General features: G+C 49.5%; 1 protein-coding gene across 1 annotated transcript in view; it reads right to left on the bottom strand.

Annotated features, from left to right (window-relative positions):
- SAMD5 (sterile alpha motif domain containing 5) overlaps positions 1 to 8,741 on the bottom strand; it is a 56,653-nt gene extending 47,912 nt beyond the window's left edge. Inside the window, exon 1 of the mRNA XM_030316554.1 lies at positions 8,050 to 8,741. Coding sequence (XP_030172414.1) covers positions 8,050 to 8,505 — 456 coding nt within the window. The 5' untranslated portion in view covers positions 8,506 to 8,741. The remainder of the gene's footprint in view (positions 1 to 8,049) is intronic.
- Between the last annotated feature and the right edge of the window lie 6,387 nt (positions 8,742 to 15,128).

Below are 15,128 nucleotides of genomic sequence, written 5' to 3'. Positions count from 1 at the left end.
TCACCAAGCTGCTCGTTCTGAGTTCGGCCCAGAGCAAGAGAAGGTTCTGCATGGGCAGCACTGCCACCTGGGCCACGCGCTCCAGCAGACCCAACGGCGCCCGACGTGACAGGTGGCACATACAGGGATGCCCTCCAGAGACTTGGGCGGCCCCTGTAGGTAAACCACAGTGCAGACCCTTAGGATTTTGGAGCAAGACCCCATGGACACGTTAAACTGGGACCTGCAGCCCCCAGAACCATGAGAGAATAAATGTCTGTTGTTTTATGGACCCCGTCTGTGGTACTTTACGACGGCAGCCCCAGGAAACGGATACAAATTATAGCCTCCTAAGTTCTTAGCGCATCTCACCTCCGTAAGAACCTTGTGACCTAGTCACTGGTGTTGTCCACTTTTCGCAGGGGGGCCGAGACGACCCCGCACGGAGCACAGCTGGGGCCTGGACTGGACAGTCTGGTTCTGAGCCGGTGGTCTCACCCACCGCAGCCCGGTGTGAGCGGCGAGGACCGACGAGGATGCGCAGAGCTCTCTCCCATCTGGATGAGCTCCACCAGCTGCCATCATGCACAGAACGCAGGCCAGTCCAGGGTGGGTGCTCGGGACAGGTTTGAAGCGTGGGAAGAGCAAGTGACGGCTTTGCAGGTGACTGGAGGGCGGCCGACATGCCCATGGATACCTGATCTTCCATGACGACTGACTTCCCCCGTTAATGGCGGCCAGCCCGCTGGCAGGGTCTAGACTGCACATCCCCAAGGATGAGCACCTTCTTAAATTTTGTACCCTGGTCCTGACCCTGCTTTGCAGGTCTGCTTTTTATAAATTCCTCTTACTTTTTTTGGAATGTTTACTTATTTTTAAGAAAGAGAGAGAGAGAGAGACAAAGCACAAGCAGGGGAAGGGCAGAGAGAAAGAGAGGGAGACACAGAATCCGAAGCAGCTCCAGGCTCCGAGCCATCAGTACAGAGCCCGACACAGGGCTCGAACACACGAACCGTGAGATCATGACCTGAGCCAACGTCAGTGCTCAACTGACTGAGCCACCCAGGCACCCCAGAGGTCTGTTTTTTAAATGACCTGTCCAACCAGCCATTTTAATTCCCAGCTCTTCTTTGATGATACTTAACGAATAAGCATACTTGGATTTTAAATTTCTTCACTGATAATCTGCATTCAAGTTTTGACCAAAGTTGATCTTTTTTTTTTTTTTTTTTTTTTTTTAACATTTGAAACCAACCTAAGTGCAGAATTCACCAACTCTTGGCATTTGTGGAGACAACGTTGAACTGTTTTGTTTGTTTGGAAAGGCAGACTGCCCCATGCACAGAGACTCACTGGGATGTGTCTGGAGTCTTGGAAGCCTGACTGCCCGACGTTCCACAAATGGACCTTGAGAGCTTGTTTGGAGGTTCTAGGAGGGCAGTGCAGCTATTCATAGACCCTTGACCCAGGAGCAGCCCTCCCCTATCTGGGAAGGTCATCCTCTTAGACTCAGTGTCGCCTTGAGGAGGAAAGCACATGGAGCGGTGAGGGAGGAAGGGGACACCTGCCTAGCCAGCCAGATCAGCCCCATCAACCCTGGCGATCAACAGGATGACAGATGTCACAGCCAGATAGCCTTCGCATCCTACATTCGACTTTTATAAGGTGTCATTTTTGCATGTCAGACACTGGGCGAGGCCCTCCAACATACACATCCATCAATCGTAAGCAGGAGCCATATCTTTCCGGTTCACCGCGAGACTCCTAGGGCCTGGCCGCTGGATGGCGGTCATCGAGAGAAGGTGACCACCAGTGGACCCGAGAGCTGGACCCCAGCAAGCGGAGGCTCCTCAGACTCACCCCCGTCTTTGGAATGAATACCCATTGGTACGTTCCCATACCAGGAACCACTTCGAGAACACAGCCTTTAGACAGTAATGTGCTGTTGAGAGCATCTGGATGATATATATGACCATGACCCATTACGACCTCTGTACAAACTTTTAAGATTCTGGCAGGCGGGTGCAGAGAGCTACTCACCACACAGCACCCAAGACAAGCCTCACTTGTCCCTTGCTTATATCAGACCTGCCACCTACCAACCTGGACTGGTCTGCCTCTCTCTCTGGTCTCTCTCTGCGCTCCGTGGACAGGGGCCAGTTTCAAATTTCACCTGAGGAACTCTGGAGGGGATGTTTGCTAAGTAGGTGGACGGACAGATGGACGGCTAGACGGCTGGCTGGCCGGCTAGGAGTCCATGTACGTGGAAACTCTCCGGAAAGTAAACTATAAAGAGCATGAGGAAAGTCGTCTCACTCCCAGCCCCTTCTTTCTAGATGGATCTTCATTCGCCAAGGCTGCAGATACTTGAGGACATCGACTTGAGTTGGGAAAACTGAACTTTGCCAGCTTCCGATCTGTCCCTGATAATTTCACGAAGGTGGAAGAATTCTTCGGGAGGAATATTTATGGTCAGTTCAGCTCTGCCAGGACCCAGGGCCGAACTCTAAAGTTATTTTCACCAACTTCTGTCTTTCCTTTCTGACTATTTCTTCCGTATCCTCTCCCTGGCACAGACACAGAAGCCCTCATGCCGCCTGTCCTTCATCCCAGGCCATCTCTCCCAAACATCCATTAACAGGCCTGTTACCACAGGCATCTTGTTACATAATTAAATTCACGCTGAGGTATGAAAGAAACCTAACACTCTGACAGCATTATTAAATAAGGTTATAGTAACTCACAGGTTTTTCTTAAAGTTTATTTATTTATTTTGAGAGAGAGAGAGAGAGAGAGCACACAACCGGGGGAGGGGCAGAGAGAGACTCCCAAGCAAGACTCCACACTGTCAGTGCACAGCCCAATGTGGGGCTTGAACCCACAAACTGTGAGATCACGACCTGAGCCGAAACTAAGAGTCAGACGCTTAACCACCCAGGTGCCCCTAACTCACAGCTTTAACTGGAAAGGAGATGTTTTTCAAATGAAAAAGTCAAGAAGCCTACCCCGTCTGCTATCTATCCTGCAGCCTGCTTTCTGCTTTTCCAAGTCTTCTAGGAAACAGGATGCCTTTATAGCCCCATAGCATTCCCCTCTACCACACCACAGTCCAGAGCACCGCCAAACTCCACAGGACTCGATAAAACTTATGCACAGCCTGCAACTTGCACCACACACACATGCACGACGAGGGTGCCTTCTATACACGTGTGGTTACGCCCATCCTATAAATACTGTGTCATGTTCAGGCATAGCCGTAGCACCAGATCATAACACCCAATACTTGTATATGACCACAGCCTTCTCCCCTAAACCTCTAATCCCTCCACTTCCCCCTCACCTGGCATCAGGCGGTCAGAGAAATGAGGACTTCTCAATGTCACCCCCACAATGTTCCCAGTCTCCTTGCCCATCCTTCCTGTGCTCCCTCCCACTACGGAGGAGGAACTCCTCTCCTACTAGAAGCAAATCCACCTTTTCCTTCCAACGCTTTGGGCACGATTCCCTCCCACCTCCTCCAAGACTTTGACCTCCTGGGTGTCTCCCTTTCTCTGGCTCTCTACCACCAACACTTCGACACGTTTGAGTTCTTCTCATCCTTAAAAATAATTAAACAGACAAACAAAAACGCGACCCCGCAAACCCCTTCCCGTGACGGAGTCTACCTTCTTCCCTAGCAGTAGCCTTGGTTCTGTCTTCTCTGCCAAACTTCACCATGCCGGTGGTACATCTGTTCAACGGAATATGGTTCAGCGCTAAAGAGAAATGAGCTGTCAGGCCATGAGGAGACATGGAGGCGCCTTAAACACACATTACTAAGTGAAAGAAGCTAATCTGAAAGAACTACATACTGCGTGCTTTCAACCATGGAATGTTCTAGAAAAGACAAAACTATGGAAAGAGTAAAAAGATCAGGGGTTGCCAGGGTTTTAGGGAGGAGGGAGAGTTGGAACTCAAGAGGATTTTTAGGGTAGTGAAGACACTGGAGACACTCTGTATGTTTATACCTGAAGGCAGCCTCTTCCTTCCCAAACTTTCTCTTCTGTCAGGTCCTGTACCTCGTCAGGGAACAGCATCAGAATCCGAATCCTGAAATCCGCAGGTCCTCCCAACCTCTCCCCTCTCATCCCTGTCAGCCAAACGGTCACCGTGTTCCGTCCATTCCACCTCACAATTCCCTCCACTGCTCCTCCCCCACTGTCACTACCCAGTCCAGGCCACCAGCAAATCTCTCCTGACCCTACAACAACCTAAACTGTTTACCCTCCCTCTGGGCAGGATCCATCGAGAGCTCCCCTCTTAAGATACTCTGAACCCCTAAAGATGAGTTCAAGGCCATCCAGGACCAGCCACTGTCTGTCCCTCATATCTTGCCCGTTTCCTCCAAGCATTCTGGGCTCCGTCCAGACTGAATTCCCTTAAGTTCCTGTTGCCAGGTTGCATACCTCAACCTCCTCCCTTTCTGGCCTTTGCACATACTGTTCTCCCTCTCTAGAACACTCTTCCCTTAGGATCCTTGCTCATAGCAAACCTTCAAGCCAAACCCTTCCCAACCTTCAGCTCTCTGACCCAATGTCAGTTTTGGAAAGCCTGCCCAGACCCACCTCCCTGCAAATGAAGTTGGACGCACCTGTCCATGGCATCATGTGCTACCCACCAAAGCAATCGTTACTGTTCATTCCATTTGATGTCTTCCCTGCTAGACCAAGCTCCTCGAGGGCAGGCTTCTGCATCCTGCCAAGCACAGGGACCGGGAGCCTAGAGGCTTGGCACAGGGCTCGGAGCTTGGTGAGTATGGAGATAATATGTGTAAAGCTTGACCTAATATTTACCCTGTGAAAACATAACCCCATTCCACTGAGGCAGGAATCACAGCAGTCACAGAAGCTAAGTACAGGACAGAAAAGGGACCCATCCAATGCTTTTTTATTTCAAGCAGCGTTCGTTCTTTGCAAGCTCCTGGTTTTCCAAAGCTGCAGACTTGCTTTGGGAACCAAAGGGGAACTTACTTTGAACTTACATTTTAATTACTTTCTTTGGAAAACCAAAGGGAAACTTACTTTGAACTTGTATTTTAATTACAGCCTTTGGAAAACAAAGAGGAACTTAACTTTTTTACTTACATTTTAACTCACCAAAGAGGGGAAAGTGGCGACAGTTGGTAAGATGCACAGCACCCCCAACATTAACCCCAACATTAACTGTTTCCTGAGGCAAATCCTACAATCCTAACGTCCTCTCAAGTGATTCTTGGGAAAACTCCTCAATTTACTTTCCTCTCTAAAGATTTGCTATCCCTGCCTTGATCATTCATGGTATGACCCACTTTCAAGCCACCTAATATTCTTACCAAAATGCAAAAAAATAATCACAGGGATCAACGATGCAAATGACTATAAAGGAAATGTAAGGCCTGCTTGAATAAGCAGAATCCCAAATGCACATAATGAACCACCTACACGCTCTGACCATGACCGAGCCAAGGAACTTGGAGCTATTATAATGTGGATCACATTCTGAAGGAAAAGTCCTAGCACTATCTGCCCACACACAAGCTGTGCCAGAAAACAATTCTTAAATCATGTAAAACCCAAAACTTTAGAGGCAATGCACACATAAGTGACACATTCAGAACGAGCAACATGATTTGGCACTATGGCTCACTTGTATGTTCAATGCCACGTTAATTACACCTTAGTTCCTATTATGTGTTTTTCTTATAACAGATGTATAAAACTACACCAACAGAACTTTTTTTTTATAATTCAATTTGTCATCTCTATGTTTTTGGTCCCCAGTCGGAGCATCCGTGGAGGTCCAAAAACACTTCTGCCCCCATTTGATTCCTCCATCAGTTTAAGAACCAGAATTAAGTGTATATGGAAAGTGAATAGGGTGTTATCTTTTTTATCAAGGATTGTTATCGGATTGATATGGAAGTTGACTGAAATCATCATTTACACGGAAAGTAAACAGTATTGCAACACGAGGTGAAATCTTCTTCTCTAAATCGCACTTGCTCAAATGAACTACCATATGGACACCATGATCTAGGCAGGAGGATTCAGTCCAAAGTCTGCACCCAGACATTTCACATCCATAGAATTATCGACCGCTTCTAAATGGAACAAGAATCCTTCTCAGCTTCTAAGTTTGATATCTATGCCTGTATGTTTAAGTCTCAGGACCAAATGTGATACTTCCTGCACATCACTCCCTCCAGCTCAGGCTCTCCTCTGCCCTCTTGCCTGTACTCAGCTCTGTTCCCGAAGAATAAGCTAGTGGCACAGTGATACATCTTATTCTCTGTATCCCATTCTGGCCAGGCCTTGACCTATGTCCTCACCATGTGCCCACCTGCTCACATATTCTCAGCCCACACCCACTTCACTTCCTGGAATGTAAATCACAAGAGTCTGACACCTTGAACTCCTTTGATCTGCTGTCTCCGGGAACGAGCCTTTAGACTGATGGTCCTGTCCCTCTATCCACACCAGACAGGACTAACTCTACCTGCCTGGGAAAAGCGTGCTTTCCTCTCTACTCCCCGGTTTGGGGCCTACATCGGTTATATCGGTAACACAGGGTGGGTGACTGGGATACAGGTTTAATTTGAGGCAAACTGTCTTCCGGACCTGCCCTCTCTATATTTTTATAAGACGAATGTCTACTCTCAAGCAAGTTATCCAAATTGCCTTTCTTGCAAGATAACATGTGGATAATATCAAACGCTTTATTCCCATCTACTCTATCCACTTTTTACCAAGTTTTCGCTTGCCCTTCCTGAAAGCTGGACATTATGACCTGTACTTAAGAACATAACGCAACGCAAGTGACCAAGATGAGCACAGAACATGTAGATAATCTGCGTTCCCCTGTTAGGGTGCTGTGTTTACAGCCATTCCCCCCACCCCCACCCCCCCCTCACCCCCCAGCTGCAGCTCCTTTACCACCATTCCCCCCTGAGCTTCTCTATAGGATTTCCAGCTGAAGTCCTCCCTTTCCTGGGTAAATCCAAGCAAGTTTGAGGATCACCTGTGCTGTCTACTTCTCCCTTTCAAGGCAAAGACCCTCAACTTGGAAGGCTTCAGGAACCTAAACGGAACAGACTCGGCTGGAGGGAGAGCTCCTGTGTGAAAATAAGACTTCCTGTTCATTATTCAAGGCCCAAACCTGTATTTGAGCCTTCCTCACAGGGCAATTTCCATAACCTCCCAGTTCCTTCCCCCCCTCCCTCCCCCCCCCCCCCAGAATTCCTCACTGGCCACTGAAAATCTCACCTCCTTGGACTGTGCTCTCCCCTCCCAACCGCGAGTCCACTCAACACTTTCTAGAACTCAGAGTGGCTCCTCCTTTGTGGCATCTGGATTAACAGTAAACCAAATCGGTGACCCAGCACAGACCCCGGCAGCACACCCTCCGCGGCCCCATTATCTTCAGTGTCTTTAGCACAGATTACCTCCCTGTACTCCAGGTGAGGGAACTCATCCCAAGTGGCCACACATTTGTTTTACCCGCACCCCCCCCCCACCCCCGGTCCGTGTCAGTGGTTCACTTTACAAACGTGCAGCACTGCTGGGATTTGACTTTATGGAATTGGGAATCACAGGGCTTGACTTCCCACCCTTTAAAGAGTTCGTCAATTTCCCTCTGGAAATTTCTCTAAAAGATAAGGAAAAGGATGAGAAAAAAAGATCGACACCAAGGTAGGTATTAGCCACCGTTCCGGTACCTGCCGGACTTAAACACTACCACAGAGGGTGTCTGGAATTGCCCTTCGCTCCTGGAGAAGCGCCGCTCATTCCGGTTCCTGGCAGGTGAGCCCCAGACACTAAGCGGAGACTTGGTCCTCGTTTAGAACTGACACCTGGGTGCGGGATCTTGCCTTACCGACCGCTGGTGACACCGGGAAGGAAGGACCCAAGAGCGAATACGGAAAGAACAGACGAGAGCATCCCAACTACCCAAAGCATCCTTGGCCTCCCCGTCGTCACCTGGCATGCGCTGCCGCCGCTGGGCCGTGTCCCCTCCCGCCGCGCGCCCCGCGCGGTCCGGGCGGCGCCTCCTTACCTTGCGGGAGTACGGGGGCTTGCTCAGGTGGATGCCGTCGCGGACGAGCTTATCCCTGATCATGATCTTCAGCTTCAGCTTGGGGTAGCTCACCAGCTCCCTGCTGCGGGGGGCGGTCGTCTGGCTGCGGGGGTCCCCGCGGGTGCCCGAGGCCGGGCCGCCACACGGCTCCCCCCGGCGGCCGGTGGGGACGGTCACCGCGGGCGGCACGGGCGGCGGCTGCGGCTCCAGCGTGAAGTAGAGGCCGGCGGCGGCGGCATCCTGCTCCCGCAGCCGGCGCACGGCCTCCAGGATGCGGCGGCGGTGCGCGGGCGCCAGCACCCCGATGGCGTCCAGGTCCGGGTCCCCGATCTGTTTGCACACCTCCAGGTCATCGTAGCCGTTATCCACGAAGGACTCCGCGTACTGCGGGAGCTGCAGCGCTTTCAGCCACTCGTAAACTATGTTGGTGCACATGGTGGGACTGGAACCCCGCCGGCAAGCACCGTCCCAGCGCCCGAGCGGCACGGGCGACACCAGTTCTTGGAACTTTTAATCCTCTCCTCCAAGGGGAAAGAGAAACCGCCGCGAAGTTCTCCGTGTAAAGGAAAGGAGAGGGCCGGAGCCAGAAAGCCAGCAGAAGAATCCCGAAGAGGGAGAAGCGTAAAAGCGGCAAAGTGAATTCCCCAAGCAGCCTGGAGCTCGCAGGCACTGGCGGCTGTGCGAGCCGCTCCGCTCCGCGCCGCCCCTGGATGCGCCGCCGCCGCGGGGAGGGGCGCGCGGCGGGCGCGGGAGGGGGCGGAGGCGGGCGGGGCCGGCACAGCCCTCGGACTCGCGCCGGGTCAGCGGCGCGCGGTGCCGCCCCGGAGTTTGCTCCGCCGGGACCGGCCGGGAGCCGCGCGCCGCATCTCGCCTTCCGGCGGCCGGTGGCGGCGTCTGAACGCGCGCCCCACGCTGGGGAGGCGGCTCCTCCGCGCAGCCCCGCGGCCGCCCTGGAGCGCCTCGTCTTCGCGAGTGCGGGTCACCGCCGTCCTCCCGGCGCGCAGCGGGCGGCTTCTAGGCTGCCCGGCTCCCAGGCTGCCCGGCTCCCGCGGCTGCCTGGGATCGTTCTGTGCATTTCTTTTTAATCCGATTTCTCTAGCTCGTGGAAATCTCACTTGGTCGCGAGCCGCCCCGACTTCGGCCGGCGCGCCCGCGGGCAGCCCAAGGGCACGTCCCGCTGCCTGACCCGGCCGGGCGAGGCCGTGAGGCCAAGTTGCCCTCCTCCTTGCCCAATCCGAGTTAGCTCCCCTTCCTCGGAGCCGGCGCGCAGGCCGAAGCCAGGCGGTCTGGCTTCTTCCGTGGACGCCCGCCCAGAGCCCCGAGCCGCGGCGCTTTAGCCCGGCGGGTGGGCGCGACGAGGGGACCGCCCGAGTCCAGCCGGCGCTGCGTGCCGCCCCTCCTCGCTGCGGCGGGGCGCGCGGGGCGGCGGAAAAAGCTGGCGCTCCTGCCTGGCTCTCCCCCCCGAAGCCCCCGAGTCTGCGAAAGTTTGGGATGGGTCGGACCTTTCCCCTGGGCCGGCGCGTTCCACCCGGCCCCCCCACCCTACTTTCTGCCAGGTTCTTTCATCCTCGTCTCCAGTGTGCTTTCAGTCCGGTCCGCCCACCATGCAGTCCGCCCGAATCTCCCGGGTGGCTCTGTCCCCAGGGACGCTTCCGGCGACCTGTCCTGGAGCCCAGGGAGCAGAGCTCACACCTCCCGCCCGGGATCGCGAGGACACGGACACACCGCCACCCAGCCGGCTTTAGAGGAGACGCTGGGACACCTTGGCGCGCCGCACTTTCTCTCCAGGGAAGAGAATCGGCCGAGTTTCCCCCTTTTTCCCAAATGCCTGGGCAAACGCCTGGGGGTGGGGACCCGAGCGGCAGGTGGAACAGAGCGAGTGCCTCGACTACATTTCCTGAATTATCTGACCTCTTCTTGGGGCTAAGAGAATTTTGGTCGAGGTACTCGATGGGGCAGGTCTCCTCTCTTTTCGCAGAAGGGCGATTCAACTTCGCGCCTGAGATATTTGAGGACCGAAACTGGGCGCTGTTCCCGGAGGAGTCCCGGTGGGGAGTGCCATCCGCTAACCTGGACCTTGGAGACAGACTACTGATGATTTCAGAGTCGTTTCCAGAATTGCGCATTTGGCTTTGGGGGGTGGGGGAGGGGAGAGTCCTCTTTCCCTAAATCAGAAAAGCTTAACCCCTTAAGGGACACATAGCCCTTAAAGAAGCAAACGGCAGCTTTGACCCTTTTGCCCGGAAAAGCACCCCACCTAGGCGCACCCAAAATGTTCCCTACAGTTCGGGGGGGGGGGGGGTCCCGGGGCTAGGGTGTCCGGGTTTCTGAGCTCAGGCACTAGCGAGCGGATCCCACGTTATGAAGAGCCGCCAGGAAGAACCTGCCAGGAAGGGACCTGTTGCAGGGTGGGAGGAGAACGAGCTCGAAGAGCTGTCGGGCTACCTGTAGCCCCTCGCTCCTGCTGTGATCAAGGCCACTCCTTCCGGAGCCCGAGCTGGGGCGGGGCGTTTCTCCCCGACGCTGGGATCCAGTCCTCGCGGCCCCGCGCTGCTGTCGCCTCTCCCACGCCAAAGCAGACTCACAGTGCCCCCTTGCGGTCGCGCAGGCGAATTTTAAGGCGTTGTCCAAACACGCTTTATTCAGTATAAGAGAGTGAGCCGAATCAATCTTTGTATTAGTTCCCTGCCCCACCTTTTAAATGAAGAATTTTTACATCACGTTTACCTTTGTACCCCAACGCTCTTTCCTAAGGACCTTTGATCTTTAGGAGGAAAACATTCCAGCAGTTTGAATTTTGCTGCTAAAGACATAAGTTATAGAAGATACTTACTTGGAACTCACTATATGTCAGGAATCTATACATGTATCTCCACGTATCTAAGTAGTATTACATTCAGCATCTTACAGAAGAAGAAATTGAGGAAGCAGAACACTAAGTTGACCCCTCCCCAAGATGTCGCCGTTCAGGAGGGAGCAAGAGCTAGAACCCTGGAGGAATAAATTCAGGCTTGCCTGCCAGCTGCTATCCATTCCAGTCTCCAATGTATGCTGGAGGAAAACTTGGGCTGGTTGTAAGATAGGAGTCCACACCACCCCCCTTTCTTTTGGACTAGAAAACTTAAACCTCTGGGGTTCTATCCTTAGGGCTTTCTTTCCCAAGTCGTGCGAAAAGTCCAGCAGCTTCTTACTAGTTCTTTGCTTACTTGTATACAGCCTTTTCCCCTCCGGGAGCTTAAAGACATTCACCTTATCTCATTAATCCTCTGTGAAGGCAGCAAGTATTTTTATTTCCATTTTATAATTAGCGAAACTGGTTTGGGGGAAGATAAATGACTGGCCCAAGGTCATATAGTAAATCAGGAGGGAGACAAGAATAAACCTGCCTTGTCAAACTGTCACCCCAACAGGCAGCAGTGATTCTCCTTTATTTATGTGCAAAGTCACCATCCAATTAGGAAATAAAGTATCCTGGTGCTCCCTTTGGAAGGGAAGCCTTTTATAAATTAATCAGTTGTTAATCAGTCATAAATAAAACTTACTGTTACCTCTAGAGAAAACCTGCTGTCTGGAGACTTCTGAACTACAGGGGCGCTTTTTCTAGATATCCTTCTCCTTCTCTGGTCTCCTCCACTGGCTCACCTCTTTTATGTGTGAACCCTCAAGGCTTCTATCTTTCTACTGCTTGCCTTAGCATACAAGCCTAAAGAGATTTAGTTCTAGAGGCCACTACGTGTAATTTCAAATGCAGAGGGTTTATAGCCTAAATGTGTCTCTACCCATGGCTACCGTCCAAAGCAAAACTGGAAAGAATGACTGGTTAATATTAAGATTTAGAACTAGGGTTTGGGAGGTAGGAGGCCATTCGAGATTGTCTGAAACATCAGCGTTTGCATGGAGGAAGTCAAGGCTCAGGAAGGACAGTGGACTTACCTGAGATCACACAGCTAGCTCAGGATAGAACCAGAGTAGCAACCATCTCGATTTCCTCAAATGCTCATCACAATTGCTACATGACCTCATTTTTCTGTAAGTGCCTGGCTCCTGTCGCAATCATTCATATACTCATCAAATGTGTATTAAGTAGACATCCCAGTGCCAGTCACTGAACTAAAAAGAGAAGAGTTTTCTTCATTAAATGGAACTGGAGAGCTCTCAGAATTTTTAACATGTATAGAATAAATGGAAAGTTTCTTTTAATATATATTAGTTCATTAATTAGGAAGATTACGAAAGTTCTATTTTCTAAAAGCTTGAATTGATAATCCAAATTCTATGAATCGTAACATTAGCCGAAATCTGAAATTAAACTGTAGTTCACATCCACACAAAAATGTACTTAAAAAAAAAAAACAAAAAAAACAAGTGGCTATTATGTTCCTAGGCATAGCCTTAGAACAGCAAATTAATTTACTCAACATACATTGTCAAGTGCCTATAATTTTACAAGTACTTCTGAGTGGTATCGCTTTATTAGAGTCGTTTTTTTTTTTACATGAAAATTTTCAGAACACTTATCATGCTGTTTATTATTTAATATGTTTGGGGCCAGATTTTTTTTTTTTTCAGAAAGAACTTCTTACCTAATGAAAATCAATGGAAAAATAGGTTGTGAAAAAAGTTTCTTTATAGGCACCATTTTAGAATTGTTTTGCACTAGTGATAACTCTGGCAAAATGCCTATTGATACTCTCAGTGTAATAAATTAATGATAATCATATTCAGGTTTTAAATTCTAAATATCAGGAAACAGCTTTTCCACTTTGCTCAGACTCTGTAACTTGATTTAAGGATATAGAGTGAAAAATCATTTATTATGAAATTTTCTTGGTGCCACATAGGTTTCATAGCATTTTATCCCAAAGATAAATGTTCTCACACAGGGTGCGTAAAAATTAAATTCCATTAACATCTGTTAAACGTCAGTCCCCAGGGTGTCTAGCCTTGTAAAAGTCAAGTATATATAATATTAATCTTAAAATGCAGAATATGTTTTGCCTCTCCTTAACCATGAGCTAAAAAGCATCTAGAAGGAACATATGCCATAGGGAGAAATGAGAACAATACACTTGAGTGATGTAACGGGCAATCTGTTCTCTGGTGGCTGGGGGTGAGGCAACTACATTAGGGGAAGCCTGGGTGGAGGCGTCTGGTAAGATGTCTGATCTGTATACATTATACTCGTGTGACAACACATATATGCAAGAAGGAGAGACAAGAAACAGTAGGGAATCACAGCAGGATACCATTAGATTATTCATTTCTATTATAACATGCCTTTCTTTCTTTAAGGAGGGAACAAAAGGTGAAAAGAAAAATGTGCAAGGAGTCAAAGACCTGGAGGTCACTAACAGAAAGATAGCCCAGCGAGAAGAGGATAGTGATAGACAATAAAATGAGATCCATTTTTTTACATTCGTATCCTCGCATCTCTGGTACTCCCCAAACCTTCTATTATTTTTAAATGCACCCACAAAGAGGGCGAAAATATTAGTCCGTCCAGTGTTTTCTAAGGTAAAATGATAGGTGGAGTATTTCGTTAAATAACCACAAGCAGCTCTTGGAACTTCCTTTTTTTTTTTTTTTTTCCAGTCTAAGTCAGCAAAAATGAACCTAAAAGTTAGGTTGTATAATCTCCTACGAATGAAATGATATTGAGAAAAGCTATTTCAGGACTCCTGGATGGCTCAGTCAGTTAAGCGACGGACTCTTGACTTCAGCTCAGGTCACGAACTCACAGTTCGAGAGTCTGAACCCGAAGTCGGGCTCTGCACTGACAGTTCGGAGCCTAGAGCCTGCTTTGGAGTCTCTGTCTCCCTTTCTCTCTGCCCACTCCCCTCCTCCACAAACCCAGGCGCGCACGTGCGCATGCTCTCTCTCTTCCTTTCTCTCAAAAAACAAATAAATAAATAAACTTTTTTTTTCAAAGCTATTTCAGAAAAGTGAAAGTTATTTATGTAACCACAACATTGCAATCACTCAATTGATAACCAGGTGTCCAAATCAAATAAATATTAGCTGTTCCCATCTAACTTAGTGACTTCCATTCTGGAGTTAGGACAAAGAATTTGATGGAGGCTACTTCTTGAGATCTACCTGGCTCCAGATGACTGGGAGGTTGTAGGTTGTCTTTTTTGAAGCAAAGTCATTTCATAGGTTTGTTTTAAAATCTATTCCTTCTTATTTGACTTAAATTTGCTATTGGGGGGTGCCTAGCTGGCTCAGTTGGTAGACCATGCAACTCTTGATCATGGGGTTGTGAGTTCAAGCCCCACATTGGGTGTAGAGATTACTTAAAAATAAAGTTTTTTAGCGACACCTGGATGGCTCAGTGGGTTGCGTACCTGACTCGATTTTGGCTCAGGTCCTGATCCCAGGGTCGTGGGATCGAGCCCCATGTTAGGCTTTATACTGAGTGGAGCCTGCTTAATATTCTCTCCCTCTCTCTCTCTCTCTCTCTCTCTCTTTGTCTCTCTCAAATTAAAAAAATAAAATAAAATCTTCTAAGAAAATTTTTGCTATTGGAATATGTAGGCTAAAACTCTTGAATCCTTGACTTGTAAGAAACTGGCACATAATTAGAACTTCTGTGGAAGCCTGAGGTCTTTCCAGCTTTGGAGACAGGTAGTGTGCATTGCAGTTTCAAAACGCTAAACTTTGGGGTCACTTTTGATATATATATGACATCTTAGACCTTATTTATGGATGTGGCAACATAAAACCTGAGTGCAACATCAGATCCTTAGGCCAGCAGAGCCCTGTTCCTAAAAGGATGGTTGACAAATATGGGAATAGCGGATGTTTTGGCTACACCTTTAAAACTTTTCAGTTTAACAGTTTCATCAAAACCAAATTTCAGACTCTCTTTTAGGGTTGTTCAGCTGTCTTGTCTGAGTGAGCCCAGACCCCTTTGGACCACAGTCATGGTCTTGAAAACATGCTCTCAGCCAGGGTGTTCTGACCTCAGAGAACTTGCTAGTGGCCAAGAAAGGGGGTCTTCAGGGAACCTGCCCAGAAAAACATAAACGATTCATTCTTTATATTGTACACCAGGATAA

This window comes from Lynx canadensis, chromosome B2, assembly GCF_007474595.2.
Source record: "Lynx canadensis isolate LIC74 chromosome B2, mLynCan4.pri.v2, whole genome shotgun sequence".
NCBI lineage: Eukaryota > Metazoa > Chordata > Mammalia > Carnivora > Felidae > Lynx > Lynx canadensis.
This window is presented reverse-complemented; position numbering and strand designations above follow the sequence as displayed.